Source organism: Phacochoerus africanus, chromosome 5 (assembly GCF_016906955.1).
Source record: "Phacochoerus africanus isolate WHEZ1 chromosome 5, ROS_Pafr_v1, whole genome shotgun sequence".
Classification (NCBI taxonomy): Eukaryota; Metazoa; Chordata; class Mammalia; order Artiodactyla; family Suidae; genus Phacochoerus; species Phacochoerus africanus.
The window spans coordinates 36,671,752-36,685,847 of NC_062548.1; the positions used below are offsets into that span (position 1 = coordinate 36,671,752).

The 14,096-nt window shown below is 45.7% G+C and overlaps 1 protein-coding gene across 1 annotated transcript in view; it reads left to right on the forward strand.

Moving 5' to 3' along the window:
* The window catches only part of LOC125128411 (uncharacterized), a 160,142-nt gene that overhangs the window by 99,448 nt on the left and 46,598 nt on the right, over nucleotides 1–14,096 (forward strand). The window contains exons 38-40 of the mRNA XM_047782765.1: nucleotides 944–1,161; nucleotides 3,247–3,440; nucleotides 13,552–13,860. Of these exons, the coding sequence (XP_047638721.1) occupies nucleotides 944–1,161; nucleotides 3,247–3,440; nucleotides 13,552–13,860 (721 nt within the window). The remainder of the gene's footprint in view (nucleotides 1–943; nucleotides 1,162–3,246; nucleotides 3,441–13,551; nucleotides 13,861–14,096) is intronic.

The following is a 14,096-nucleotide window of genomic DNA, read 5'->3' on the forward strand; positions in this document are numbered from 1 at the left end:
CCGAGCCATTTTCTGTCTTTTTAGTTTTACGCTTTCCCTATATGTCATATAGTTAGAATCATTCAGTACAGAGTCTTGAAAGAAAAGATCGGCTTCTTTTACTTAGCGCTCTGCCTTTATAGCTCCTTCGTGTCTCTTCGTGGCTGGATAGCCCATTTCTTTTTATCACCGAATAATATTGCCTTTCCTGGATCTACCACAGTTTGTCAATTCAAATACGGAGGGGACAGGCGTACTTTTAAAAGCTTCCCACGTGATTGTCAGGTGCAGACGGGGCTAGGCCAGTTTCTGCCCCATTGATGGGGAAGCAGAGGCCCCGATCAGGAAAGAGACTTCAGGTCCTACAGAGCCGGTGGAGGAGTGAGCCTCCCTGCACACCCGCCCCCCCGCCCCCGCCACGCTTCCCCCATTGCCCTGGTGGGCCTGGCCAAGCCTTTGCTCGAACCTGACCCCAGATAGGATGCCCCAGGCACTCTCCCCTTTGACCTCCAGAGCTTCTAGAGGTCCTCTGGCCCCTAGGGGGCCCCTGTGGGGGGCATCCTTTGCTGTAACGCAGAGGCACAGGGGTCCTCCGCTTGCCCCAGCAGCCTCCTTTCAGGCCAAGGCGTGGGCTGTATAGCCACGCAGGCCCAGGTTGAATGTGTGACCCTCTCTGAGCCTCACTGTAAGACAAAAATCCTGCTTCATATGTGGTGGAAAAGATAAGGTGAGACTCTGCTCCAGGCCTGGAGCTGGGTCAGGGACAGAAGACTGTCCCCATTCTCCCCTCTGCCTCGTTTGTCTTCCTGAGTGTTTGCCAGCCGCTATGTTTGGTAATCCCAGAGCTGCAGTGGCTCCGGAGGGCTTCCTGGAAGAAGGGGCCCTCCTGCCTACCCGGCTCCCACTGCTCCTTCCTGTCCCCACCCCACCCCCCACTCCTGAGCCCTCTCCTGCCTCCCTGCAGGTGCAGGCGGCTGCCGGGCGCCCCAAAGAGCGCAGCCTCAATGGCTCCCTGTCTGTGCACGTGTCTGGCGAGGAGCTGGTTCTGCTGGAGGCCAACGCCAGCCAGGATACCTGGAGAAGCAGCCGGGGCTGGGGTCTGAGCGTCCTCCTCCGCCAGGAGGTTCTCAGAGCCCCCAAGGCTGTTCAGCTGCAGCTGTCCGGCAAGGTCACCCCAGCCAGGTGACTGTCCCCAGGTGGCCTGCAAGAGGGGAGGGGGCCTCCTGGAAGATGGGAAATGATCCCTCAGAGGTGCCCTCTTATGTCACTCTGGAATCAGGCCTGAATGACAGTCATGTGTCCTGTCTGGGTTTCAAGGCACTCAGGGAATGGGAGGAGGAGGCGTTCAATTTTTTACTTATTGCTTTTCTTTTTCAGTTACAACAGCATTCGTTATAGATGACTTGAAAGATTATAATAACGAGTAGGGAATAAAACAAAAATCCCCGGAGGTGGTCCTGGGGAATGTGGTACCTTTCGCTCCAGTTTTTCATCTCTGACTCCCTCTTCACCTTCGGATACATCCGCTATGGATGGCTCGCAGGAGCCTGGGGTACAGAGCCAGCCTGGGTTCAGATCCCGGCTCTGCCAGTTCTGCCTGGGGGACCTTGGATGAGAACCTGTGCTCTTCTGTGCCTCAGTTTCCCAACGTGCTTCTTAGGGTTGTCCTCGGATTAACTGGACAGCCCCTGTGGATTCCAAACCAGCATCTGGCCAGCAAGAATAAAAGTGTTCCCTTCCAGTGGCCATTATCCCTGCACTTTCTGGCATAAATTAGGTCTCTGTTAGATGCAGTCCTAGATTTAAGGCTACACCTGTGGCATATATAAGTTCCCGGGCCAGGGACTGAATCTGAGCTGCAGCTGTAATGACACCCGAGCCTTTAACCCACTTGTGCTGGGCTGGGGATAGGACCTTCATGTTTGCCGTGACCTGAGCCGCTGCAGGTGGATTCTTAACCCACTGTGCCATAGCAGGAACTCCTTTGGCAGCTCTTTTGAATTCGAGGAGATCCAAGGCTTTGAACATGGTCCTGGATAATCCTGTCCTGAGAATTTCCATCTCCAGATGTCTCTCCATCTGCCTGTTTATCCGTTTGTCTGATCCCCCCACCCCATCCTTATTCCCAGCCTAAAAAATGTTTGAAGCAGGTTATCCAAATGTATATTATTCTGTGGAGTTCCCTGGTGGCCTAGTAGTTGAGGATTTGTGCTGTCACTGCTGTGGCTCGGGTTCAATACCTGGCCTGGGAACTTCTGCATGCTGCAGGCATGGCCAAAAAAAAAAAAAAAAAAACAATTTTTTAATATACATTATGGCTAGGGCAGGAATAGAGAAACTTTCAGTTAAAGGGCCAGATGGTGAATCATTTCGGATCTGTGGGCCACATGGTCTCTGTTGAAAGTACTCTGCGGTTGTAGCACAGAAACATCCTGGACAACCGTAAATAAATGGGTGTGGCCAGGTTCCAATAAAAGTTTATTTGCTAAACAGGTGGTAGGCTAGTTTTGACCCACAGGCCCATAGGTTGCCAACTCTTGTTCTGGGCTTTAGAAAATACATGAGGAAATAGACTGAAGGAAAGGAAAAAGTGGGAAAGTGCTCAAAGTGGCATTGGTAAACAAAATGCATGCCATTTCTAGAGGGGAGCTGAAGATTGGTCTCTGAGCTTCTTAGTAGCCAGTGCAAAAAGAGAAACCATCCAATGGCATTATTTGCAGATACTGCCTTTGCTTATGGAAAAGTATGCACCAAAGAAAGCGTGGCTGATCTTGTTGCTGGTGTTGCTGCTTGAGGGAAGAATCTCCCGTGGTGTCCTATAAAGAACGTACCACGTGGGTGACAGGGAGCATACCTCCTGCCCCAATTCTCCAGGAAGCTTAACAACAGGCTTCCTAGGGCTGTTTTCCCCCCTCATCCTTCAGCATAGTAACATACATTGATATCTTATAAGCAACATCAGCTCATTCTGTAGTTGCAGTTTCTTCTCCACTTGACAAAAGAAGAAACTGAGGTTCAGAGAGGTTCCATGCTTGTGCAAGACCACACAGTGAGTGAGCCACTGGGGTTCAAAGGTTTGACTGATCTCAAAGACTGCATCCTTGGGGGGCTGAAGGCCCAGTAAGGCAGTCCTGTGATGGGCCTGGATGGTGGGCTTCAGGAACTCGCCTCTTATGGCCTGGGCTGCTTATTTGAAGGGGAAAACTACCATTTGCCTGCAGGGGTAGATGCCAGCATTTTCCATGCTTCCATCACTTTCCTTCCTAGGATTTGGCTGTTTTCCAAGGCTCTGGTGGACCGCAACGCAGTGCAGCTTTTCCTCAAGGCAACTGAAGAGCAGAGGCGAGGTCGCGTCCTGACCCTGCAGAGCCAAGCCCAGCACGCAGTGGCTGCCTGGGCAGCCGTGCCCCGTCTTCTGACCCTGAGGGGTGTGCTGAAGCAGAGGGAGATGCTCAGAGAGGGTGAGGGCCTGGGAAACGCCATGGGGCAGGTGCAGAGAGGCTTTTGGAGAAGCATTTTCTGTGGAACCATAGTGTAGATGAAATCCTACATGGTGGAATAGGTCCACCAAGGCTCTATTCCAGCGTTTCACACACTGATGATACCCCTTTGTCAGAAATTAATACCTGTTCTGACAAAGTGAATTATCTGCTATTTATATACTATACAGTCTTCCTTATGCAGGACTTGTCAGAGCCTTCACATTCTAATGGACATGGGAAATATCCAGGAGGGAGAGCTGGGTGCATTGTTTCCCCAATTTTTTTTTTTTTCTTTATTTATTCTTGGGCCGCTCCCACAGCACATGGAAGTTCCAGGGCTAGGGGTCGAATTGGAGCTGTAGCCGCCGGCCTACACCACAGCCACAGCCAAACAGGATCTGAGCCAAGTCTGTGACATACACCACAGCTCACGGCAACGCCGGATCCTTAACCCACTGAGCAAGGCCAGGGATCGAACCCTCAACCTCATGGTTCCTAGTCGGATTTGTTAACCACTGAGCCACGATGGGAACTCCCCATATTTTTTCTAATATGTTTTTCTTCCAGTTTTTTTCTTTTTCAGGGCCTCACCTGTGACATATGGAAGTTCTCAGACTAGGGATTGAATCGGAACTGCAGCTGCCAGCCTATACCACAGCCACAGCAATACTGGATCCCAGCCACATCTGCAACTTAAGTCACAACTTGTGGCAACGCCAGATCCTTAACCCACTGGGCGAGGCCAGGGATTGAACCTTTATCCTCACGGAAACTGTCAGATTCTTTACCCACTGCACCATCATGGGAACTCTTGCCAGTTTAATTGACATGTAATTTACATGCGGCATTGTGTAAATCTGTGTACAGCATAATGATTCGACATATCATGAAATGGTTATCACGATAAGTTTAGTGAACATCAGTCATCTCATGGACACAAAATTAAACCAACAGAAAAAGCTTTTTGTTCTTGTGGTGAGACCTCTTAGGATTGACTCTCTTAATAACTTTCGTGTAAAACATACAGCAGTGTTGATTATGTGTATTGTGTTGTTACATTACATTCATAGTACTTATTTCTTTTATCGCAGGAAGTTTGTACCTTTTGACTGTCTTCATCCAATCCCCTCTTCCCCCATACCCCATCTCTAGTGACAATTTTGTTTGTTTGTTTGTTTTGGCTTTTTAGGTCCACACCTGTGGCATATGGAGGTTCCCAGGCTGGAGGTCACCTTGGAGCTATAGCCGCCAGCCTACACCACAGCCACAGGAACGCCAGATCCAAGCCATGTCTGCAACCTATACCATAGCTGATGGCAACCCTGGATCCTTAACCCACTGAGAGAGATTAGGGATCTAACCTGCATCCTCATAGATGCTAGTCAGATTCATTTCCGCTGAGCCACGAGGGGAACTCCCAGGGTCCACAAATCTGATCTCTTTCTCTCTTTTTAAATTTTTTTTAGTTGATTTATAATGTTGTGATAGTGTGATAGTTTCTGGTGTACAGCAAAGTGATTCGGTTATATTTATGTATATGAACTTTTCAGATTCTTGTCCAGTATGGGTTATTATAGGATATTGAATGTAGTTCCCTGTGCTCTACAATAGGACCGACTTTTATATATAGCAGTGTGTTTCTGTGAATCCCAAACTCCTCATTTGTCCCTTCCATACCTGCTTTCCTCTTTAGCAACTATAAGTCTGTGCTTTATATCTGTGAGTCTATTTCAAAGATAAGTTCATTGGCGCCATACTTTGAATTCCACATAAAAGTAATATCTATGGTATTTGTCTTCCTCTGACTTGCGTAGTATAATCTCTTGGTCCATCCATGTTACTGCAAATGGCATTATTTCATTCTTTTTTATGGCTGAGTAGTATTCCACTGTGTATATTTACCTCGTCTTTGTTATCCATTCATCTGGCGATGGACATTTAGCTTGCTTCCATGTCTTGATGATTGTAAATAGTGCTGCAACAAACATTGGGGTGCGTGTGTCTTTTCGAATTAGAGTTTTATCCTGATACATACCCAGGAGTGGGATTGCTGGATCATTTGATGCCTCTATTTTTAGTTTTTTAAAATGATTTTTATTTTTTCCATTATAGTTGGTTTACAGTGTTCTGTCAATGTTCTACTGTACAGTAAAGTGATCCAGTCTTTCTCTCTCTCTCTCTCACACACACACACACACACACACACACACACACACATACACACATACATACATACATACATTCTTTTTCTCACATTATCCTGTCATGCTCCATCACAAGAAACTAGATATAGTTCCCAGTGCTATACAGCAGGACCTCATTGCTCATCCATTCCAAATGCAATAGTTTGCATCTACAAACCCCAGATTCCCAGCCCACCCCACTCCCTCCCCCTCTCCCTTAGCAACCACAAGTCTGTTCTCCAAGTCCATGAGTTGCTTTTCTGTGGAAAGGTTCATTTGTGCCATGTATTATATTTAGTTTTTTAAGGAAGCTCCGTACTGGTTTCCATAGTGGCTGCACCAATTTACATTCCCACCAACAGTGTAGGAGGGTTCCCTTTTCTCCATACCCGCTCCAGCATTGATTATTTGTAGATTTTTTTTAATGATGACCATTCGGACCAGTGTGAAGTAGTACCTCATTGTAGTTTTTTTCATTGTTTTGTTTTGTTTTTTAGGACCGCACCTGCAGCAGATGGAAGTTCCCAGGCCAGGGGTCAAATTGGATCTGCAGCCGCTGGCCTACACCACAGCTACAGCAATGTGAGATCCGAGCTGCATCTGTGACCTACACCACAGCTCACGGCAACGCCAGATACTGCACCCATTGAGCGAGGCCAGGGATCGAACCTATGTCTTCACGGATACTGCCAGGTTCATAACCCACTGAGCCACAATGAGAACTCCCTTCATTGTAGTTTTAATTTGCATTTCTCTGATAATTAGCAGTGTTGAGCATCCTTTCATGTACCTGTTGGATAGTTATATGTCCTCTTTGGAGAAATGTCTATTTAAGTCTTCTGCCAATTTTTTTTTTTTTTGGTTGGGTTGTTTGTTGTTTTGTTATTGAGTTGTATGAGGTGTCTTTCTTTTAAAAAATTGAAGCATAGTTGATGTACTGTGTTATATGTTACAGGCTGTACAACATAATGATTCACAACTTTTAAAGGTTATATTCCACTTAAAGTTATAAAATATTGGCTATATTCCCTGTGTGGTACAATATATCCTTTTTTTTTTTTTTTGGCTTGGGATTGAATCAGAGCTATAGCTGCCAGCCTACACCACAGCCACAGCAATGCAGGATCTGAGCCACATCTGCGACCTACACCACAGCTTACGGCAACGCTGGATCCTTAACCCCCAGAGTGAGGCCAGGGATTGAACCTGAGTCCTCATGGATACTAGTTGGATTCATTTCTGCTCAGCCACATTGAAAACGCCATATCATTATAGCTCGTTTATTTGATACCGAGTAGTTTGTACCTCTTTAATCCTCTACCCCATCTTGCTCCTCTCCCCTTCCCTCTCCCTGCTGGTAACCACGATTTTGTTCTCTGTATCTGTGAGTCTGTTTCTTTTCAGTTGTATTCACTAGTTTCTTTTATTTTTTAGATTCTGCATTTAAGTGATAGCAGTATCTGTCTTTCTCTATCTGACTTATTTCATTTAGCATAATACCCTCCAAGTCCATCCATGTCATTGCACGTGGCAAAATTTCATTCTTCATGGCCAAGTAATATTCCTCTGTGTGTGTGTGTGTGTGTGTGTGTGTGTGTGTGTGTGACACATTTTCTTTATCCATTCACCTGTTAATGGTTACTTAGGTTGCTCTCATATCTTGGCATTTATAAATAACACTGCTGTGAACACTGGGGTGCATGTATCTTTTCAAAGTAGTATTTTTTTTATTTCAGTTATATACCCAGGAGTGGAATTGCTGGGTTATCTGGTAATTCTCTGTTTAGTGTTTGGAGAAATGTCCATTCTGTTTTCTGCAGTGGCAGCACCAGCTTACATTGCCAACAACAGTGTACGAAGCTTCTCGTTTCTTCACATCCTTGCCAACATGTGTTCATTTGTGTTCTGTTTGGTGATAGCAGTTCTGACAGTTGTGAGCTGTCATTGTGGTTTTAATTTGCATTTCTCTGACGGTTAACACCAAGGAGCATCTTTTCATGTGCCTCTTGGCCATCTGCATGTCCTCTTTGGAAAAATGTCTCTTTTGGTCTGCTGCCCATTTTAGAATCGGATTGTTTGTGGGTTTTTTTGTTTTTGTTTTTGTTTTTTTTTTTTTGAGTTGTAGGAGCTGTTGATATATTTTGGATATTAACCCCTTATCAGTCAATTTGCAAATATTTTCTCCCATTCAGTGTGTTGTGTTTTTGTTTAGTTGATGGTTTCTTTTGCTGTGCAAAAGCTTCTCAGTGTCATTAGCTCCCCTTTGTTCATTCGTGCCCACTTGGAGACGCTCTCCAGTCGCTTTAGATAATTGCTTCCTATATTTGGTCCAGAGTGTACAATTGTTACCTTGGGAGGGTTGGTCCAATTATCTGTCCCCACGATGAATGGACACGGAATTCCTCCTGTGTCCTGTCTTCTCTGGAGCATTTCCTTCCTGTATGACCAAAACGATGTTTCTATTTCACCTTATAGGTTCCCTGACATGGAATGAGCCGATTCTCCAAGAATTCTCATCCTTTTCAGAGCAAAACAGTATGCAGAAAATAAGATCTGATGCTAAATATGTTTATTCCTACTGAGGTATCAGGCTTGCTGATACCTCTCAGTGGACAGACCAAGAAAATAGATGTAGGTGTGTACACACACACACACACACACACACACACACACACACATTTATAAGTATATAAATTTACAACCATTTGTTCATACTGATGTCCTCAATTCCAATCCACCATCCAAAACTCACCCTGTTTTTTCCCTCTTTTCCTGTTTCGTCCTCCCTTCTTCCGTAGCAAGAAACCTGCCTCCAATTATATTTGTTCAGCCCTAGGATACAAAGCAAGGAGGTGCAGAATTACTGCCTCAACCTCTGAGAAAACAAACCCGATTCATTCAAATTTAGTATATGTGTTGTGCGTTCTTTCTGTCTTTAGCCTGAGGGGGAAGTCCAAACACAGTGTTCCATTTATTGCCCACCCTCCTCATGTGTTCCTTTTCGTCATTTGAAATACACTTGGGCCACTGGTTTCTGCTTATATTCCATTTTTTAGGTCTCCCCATCCTTATTGATTTTCTGTATCTTTTTTTTTTCTTTTTCTTTTTTGCTTTTTAGGGCCACACCCATGGCATAGGGAAGTTCCCAGGCTAAGAGTCAAATCGGAGCTACAGCTGCTGGCCTGAGCTGCAGCCACAGCAACGCCAGAGCCGAGCCACGTCTGCGACGTATACCACAGCTCCTGGTGATGCTGGATCCTTAACCCACTGAGCGAGGCCAGGGATCGAACCTGTATCCTCATGGATGCTAGCTGGGTTCATTAACTGCTGAGCCACGAAGGGAACTCCCTGTATCTCCTTCTTGATTATGTGAAACATTAACAAGTTTCCAAAGAGTCAGAATTACACAAACAGGGATTTTTGCACAAGCATCCTTGACCATAGCCCCCTAGTTGGACTTCTGTCCAGGGCCCCGTGTTTCAGAACCTGAAGATTCTGCTTTCCCACCAACCTTGGCGGAACTGCGTCATTCTCTGATCTTGTAGGAGCGTTGACACTGACCCTCCTGAGTCCGAGGTGGTTAAATTGTGGCAGAACTAAATTGCATAATTAAATAACTGTCTAAAGATCAAATGACCTAGGTTTGCGAACATTTAAACACAATCCAGCGAAAGATGTCCCCATGGGATACTCTTCCTCTCAAGTTCACTCTCAGTGGTCCTGATGATCTCCTGTTCTGTTTTCTGAAGTTTGTCACTTGCCGCTGAGAACTAGCACGTCCCCATGCTGATCTCTCAACACGCATAGCTCCATTTCCGAAGGCAACCATCGAGGGGTGATTTCTTGGGGCGCAGTTTACACGGAGGGAAACACCCTTTACGTTTGATGGGCTCCTATAGTTGCGTAGCCACCAACACAGTCTTGAGACCCAGCGGTTCCATCTCCCCCAGAAGTTCCTTCCTGCTGCTCATAGTTGCCAGCCTCCCCCCACCCCCCATCCCTGGCAACCCACCAGTTTTCTGTCCCTCTAGTGTTGGCTCTTCCAGAATGTCGCCTAAATGGAATCAGACAGCACATAGACTTTGAGTATAGCATCTTTTGCCCAACGTAGTATGGTTTTAAGATTCATCCAGATTGTCTATGTCGGTCATTTTTTCCCTTTTTATGGGTGATTTTTTGGAATGATTTTGATTTTTTTCCATTGTAGTTGGTTTCCAGGGTGCTGCCCATTTCTCCTGTACAGCAAAGTGACCCAGTCACAGATATGTATATTCTTGGGTCATTGGTGAGTTAGAATCCATTTATGCATTCACAGCTGAAGGATATGTGGGTTGTTTCCAGTATTTTCCAGTGATGAATTAAAGCCTCAGTAGGCATCGGTCTGCAGGGTTTTGTGGGCATGTATGATTTCATTGCTCTTGGGAGAGTACCTAGAAGTGGAATTGCTGGGTTGTATGGCAAGTGTGTGTTTATAGGAAACTGCCAGACTGTTTCCAGAGCGGCTGTGCCATTTGCCATCCCCACCAGCAATGTGCGAGAGTTCTGGTTGCTCTGCATCTTTGCTAGCAGTTCGTACTGTCAGGTTTTGGCTTTGGGTCTGTTTTTGTTTTTATTGTTCTTTTTAAATTTTATTTTGGTGGTTGTATCTCATTTTGGTTTTAATTTGCATTTCCCTAATGACTAATTTGTTGACCATGTTTTCATAGGCTTGATTGCCCCTTGTAAATATTCTTTGATAAAGTATCTATTCAAACCTTTTACCCATTTAAAAGATAGAGTTGGAGTTCCCATTGTGGCTCAGTGGTTAACGAATCCGACTAGGAACCATGAGGTGGCAGGTTCGATCCCTGGCCTTGCTGAGTGGGTTAAGGATCCGGCGTTGCTGTGAGCTGTGGTGTAGGTCAGACACAGCTTGGATCCTGAGTTGCTGTGGCTGTGGTATAGGCCGGCGGCTGCAGCTCTGATTAAACCCCTAGCCTGGGAACCTCCATATGCCATGGGTACAGCCCTAGAAAAGACAAAAAAGAAAAAAAAAATAGAGTCGCTTGTTTTCTTATTATTGAATTTGGGAGTCATAGATACAGGTTCTTTATCAGACATGTATTTTAAAAATATCTTCTCTGGAGTTCCTGTCATGGCACAGCGGAAACGAATCCGACTAGGAACCATGAGGTTGTGGGTTTGATCCCTGGCCTCACTCAGTGGGTTAAGGATCCGGCCTTGCTGTGAGCAGTGGGGTATAGGTCACAAACTCGGCTCAGATCTTGTGTTGCTGTAGCCGTGGTGTAGGCCGGCAGCTGTAGCTCTAATTCGACCCCTAGCTTGGGAACCTCCATATGCCTCAGGTGTGGCCCTAACAAGCAAAAATAATAATAATAATAATAAATAAAAATAAAAGTATCTCCTTCTGCTCTGTGGCTTGTTTTTTTTTATTTTTTAAAGGTGTCTTTTGAAAAGTGGAGGTTTTTACTTTTCATGAAGTCCAATTTATCTTTTTTCTTTTATGAATCATGCTTTGATATCATATAAGAAATATTTGCCTAACATGAGGCTACAAATTTTTCTCTTGCGTGTTTTTTTTCCTCGTAGTATTATGGTATTAGGTTTTCAGTTTAGGTCTGTGGACAATTTTATTTTTTTTATTTTTTATTTATTTATTTTTGTCTTTCTGTCTTTTCTAGGGCCGCTCCGTGGCATGTGGAGGTTCCCAGGCTAGGGGTCTCATCGGAGCTGTAGCCCCTGGCCTACACCACAGCCACAGCAACGCAGGGATCCGAGCTGTGTCTGCAACCTATACCACAGCTCACAGCAATGCCGGATCATTAACCCACTGAGAGAGGCCAGGGATCGAACCTGCCACCTCATGGTTCCTAGTCGGATTCGTTAACCACTGAGCCATGATGGGAACTCCCAGTGGACAGCTTTATTTACTTATGTATTTATGTATTTGTTATTGAAGTATAGTTGATTTATGCTGTATTAGTTTCACTTTCCAGTATAGCAAAGTGGTTCAGTTATATATATTCTTTTTCTAGATTCTCTCCCATCATAGGTTATTACAAGACATTGATTATAGTTCCCTGTGCTCTGCAAGAGCCCTTGTTTTTTGTCTGTTTTATATATAGTAGTGTTTCCGTTAATCCCAAATTCCTGATTTCTCCCTCCCCCCACCTTTCCTTTGGCAACTTCCAATTTGTTTTCTATGTCTGTGAGTCTATTTCTATTTTGTAAACATGTTCATTTGTATCAGTCTTTTAGATTCCACATATAAGTGATATCATATGCTATTCATCTTTATCTGACTCCACTTAGTATTATCATCTCTAGGTCCTTCCATCTGGCTGCAAATGACATCATTTCATTCTTTTTCATGGCTGAGTAATATTCTATTATATATGTAGTATCTTTATCCATTCCTCTGTTGATGGACACTTAGGTTGCTTTCGTGTCTTGGCTGCTGTAAATAGTGCTGCTCTGAACTTTGGGAGGCAGGTATCTTTTCATATATGCCCAAGAATGGGATTGCTGGATCGTATGGCAACTGTATGTTTTCTAAAGAACCTCCATAGTGGCTGCATCAATATACCTTCTCACCAACAGTGCAGAAGGTTTCTCTTGTGAATTAATTTGTGTACAGGTTTGAGTAAATGCATAGTATTTTTAACCCATGGATTTCCAATCAATTCGACATATTTATTGAAAAGGTTATCCCTTACCTTTGCACTTTGTCAAAAATCCATTGATCATTGGCGCATGGGTCTCTTCCTGGATTCTATACTGTTCCATTGACATTATTTCATTTTATGTTCACAGTAATCAAGTGAAGTTTTGTTCTAATTATCCAGAGAAGGACAGAGGTTAACATCCTGCAGGACCTGGTGTCATAGGAGCCCACAATGTACAGAATTTGTAAAAAGATGATTGCAAGATTCTGCAGGAAAGTTCTAGCTGTATGGGAAGTGAGCTGTACTCTGTGATAGTTTAGCAAGTGAGATAGTTTAGCAAGTGAGCAACAATAGTTTTGTCTGCAAGCACCGAACAGGGGTATCTAATCCAGCCAGTGGTGCCGAAGGGCCAGGGAAGGCTTCCTGGAGGCGGCGACCCTGGAGTCAAACCTTGAATCATAAGAGGGAGGGGTAAGGACACTTGGACCACAGCAAGGCCCTAGTGGAGCCCAGTGGAGTTAGGAGGCCTCAGTGGTTCTATAAAGAGCAAGGATTTCCTGGGGTTCCTGCCGTGGTGCCGTGGGGTAAGAATCTGACTGCCACACCTTGGGTTGCAGCGGAGGTGTGGGTTTGATCCCTGGCCTGGCACAATGGGCTAAAGGATCTGGTGTTGCAGCTCAGATTCAATCAGTGCCCTGGGAACTTCCATATGCCGGGAATGCAGCCATAAAAATTAAAGAAAAAAAATAAAAGAGCAAGAACTTCCCTAATGCATGAGTTATATATGAGCATGGAACTGGCTCAAGGCAATGGAATCCTTTTCCTTAGGTGAGTGGAAGACTTCCGAGCAATTTTTCTATCCTTGGAACTCCAGGTTCAATTCCTCAAGGCTTCCCAGGTCTCAGTTCTGTAGACTGTAAAATGGGGCCTTTCCATCCCTGTGGTCCAGGACTCCCTTAAGTAGGACTGAGCGCTGGTATCACCAGACATGCCTTATCTGGCTTCCCGCTTTGTTGCCAAAACTGTTGTGTTTGTGAATTAGCTTCCTTGGTCCTCGGAGCATCCTAGGAGGGAGCTGCTCCGTTTGGTCCATTTCCTAGATATGCTCTCTCTGGAATGAGTTAGACTTACATCATGGATCTAGGAACTTCCTATCCCAGGATTCTTATCCCACCTTCCCAAAGCTGGGCTTCCCCTGGGCTGACCCTCTGCTCTGTACAGCTGCTCTCCCATCCCCTGCAGGTACCGTCAAGGTCACTGCCGACTCAGCTCTGCTGGGATTCCTCCTGCGGGACAAGTATGAGAAGGCAGGGAACGGCACCAACGTGCACAGTGTGACCTGCATCCTCGCCCAGAATGGCAGCCAGGCCTTGCCAGGAGAGCTCCGTCTGAGGGGGCAACTGCAGGCCCAGACAGGGAGCCTTGGGGGCCATGCCAGCATCCGCGCTGACGCAGCCAGCCTAGCTCTGGGTGGGGTCTGCGCCTGGGGCCCTGAGCACAGCCAGCTCTCCGGCAGCCTGAGCCACAACCTTAGCACCTTGAGTGAAGCAGGTAGGAAGGGGGGAGAGGCGATGGCTTCCTCCTCCAGAGATTCCCAGAGCCTGAGGCCAAGGGAGTTAAAAGAGTCCCCAGTCCCCAGATCCACCTTCCAGCTCTATTTCCTCCCCTACCAGCTTCTCCCAGGGCTATTATTTAGCCAGAGCACCAGTTGCTACCTGTATAGACTCACCTCCAACTGGAGGGCAAATAGCACCTGCCAACCACCCCTCCCCCAGATCCCCCACGGC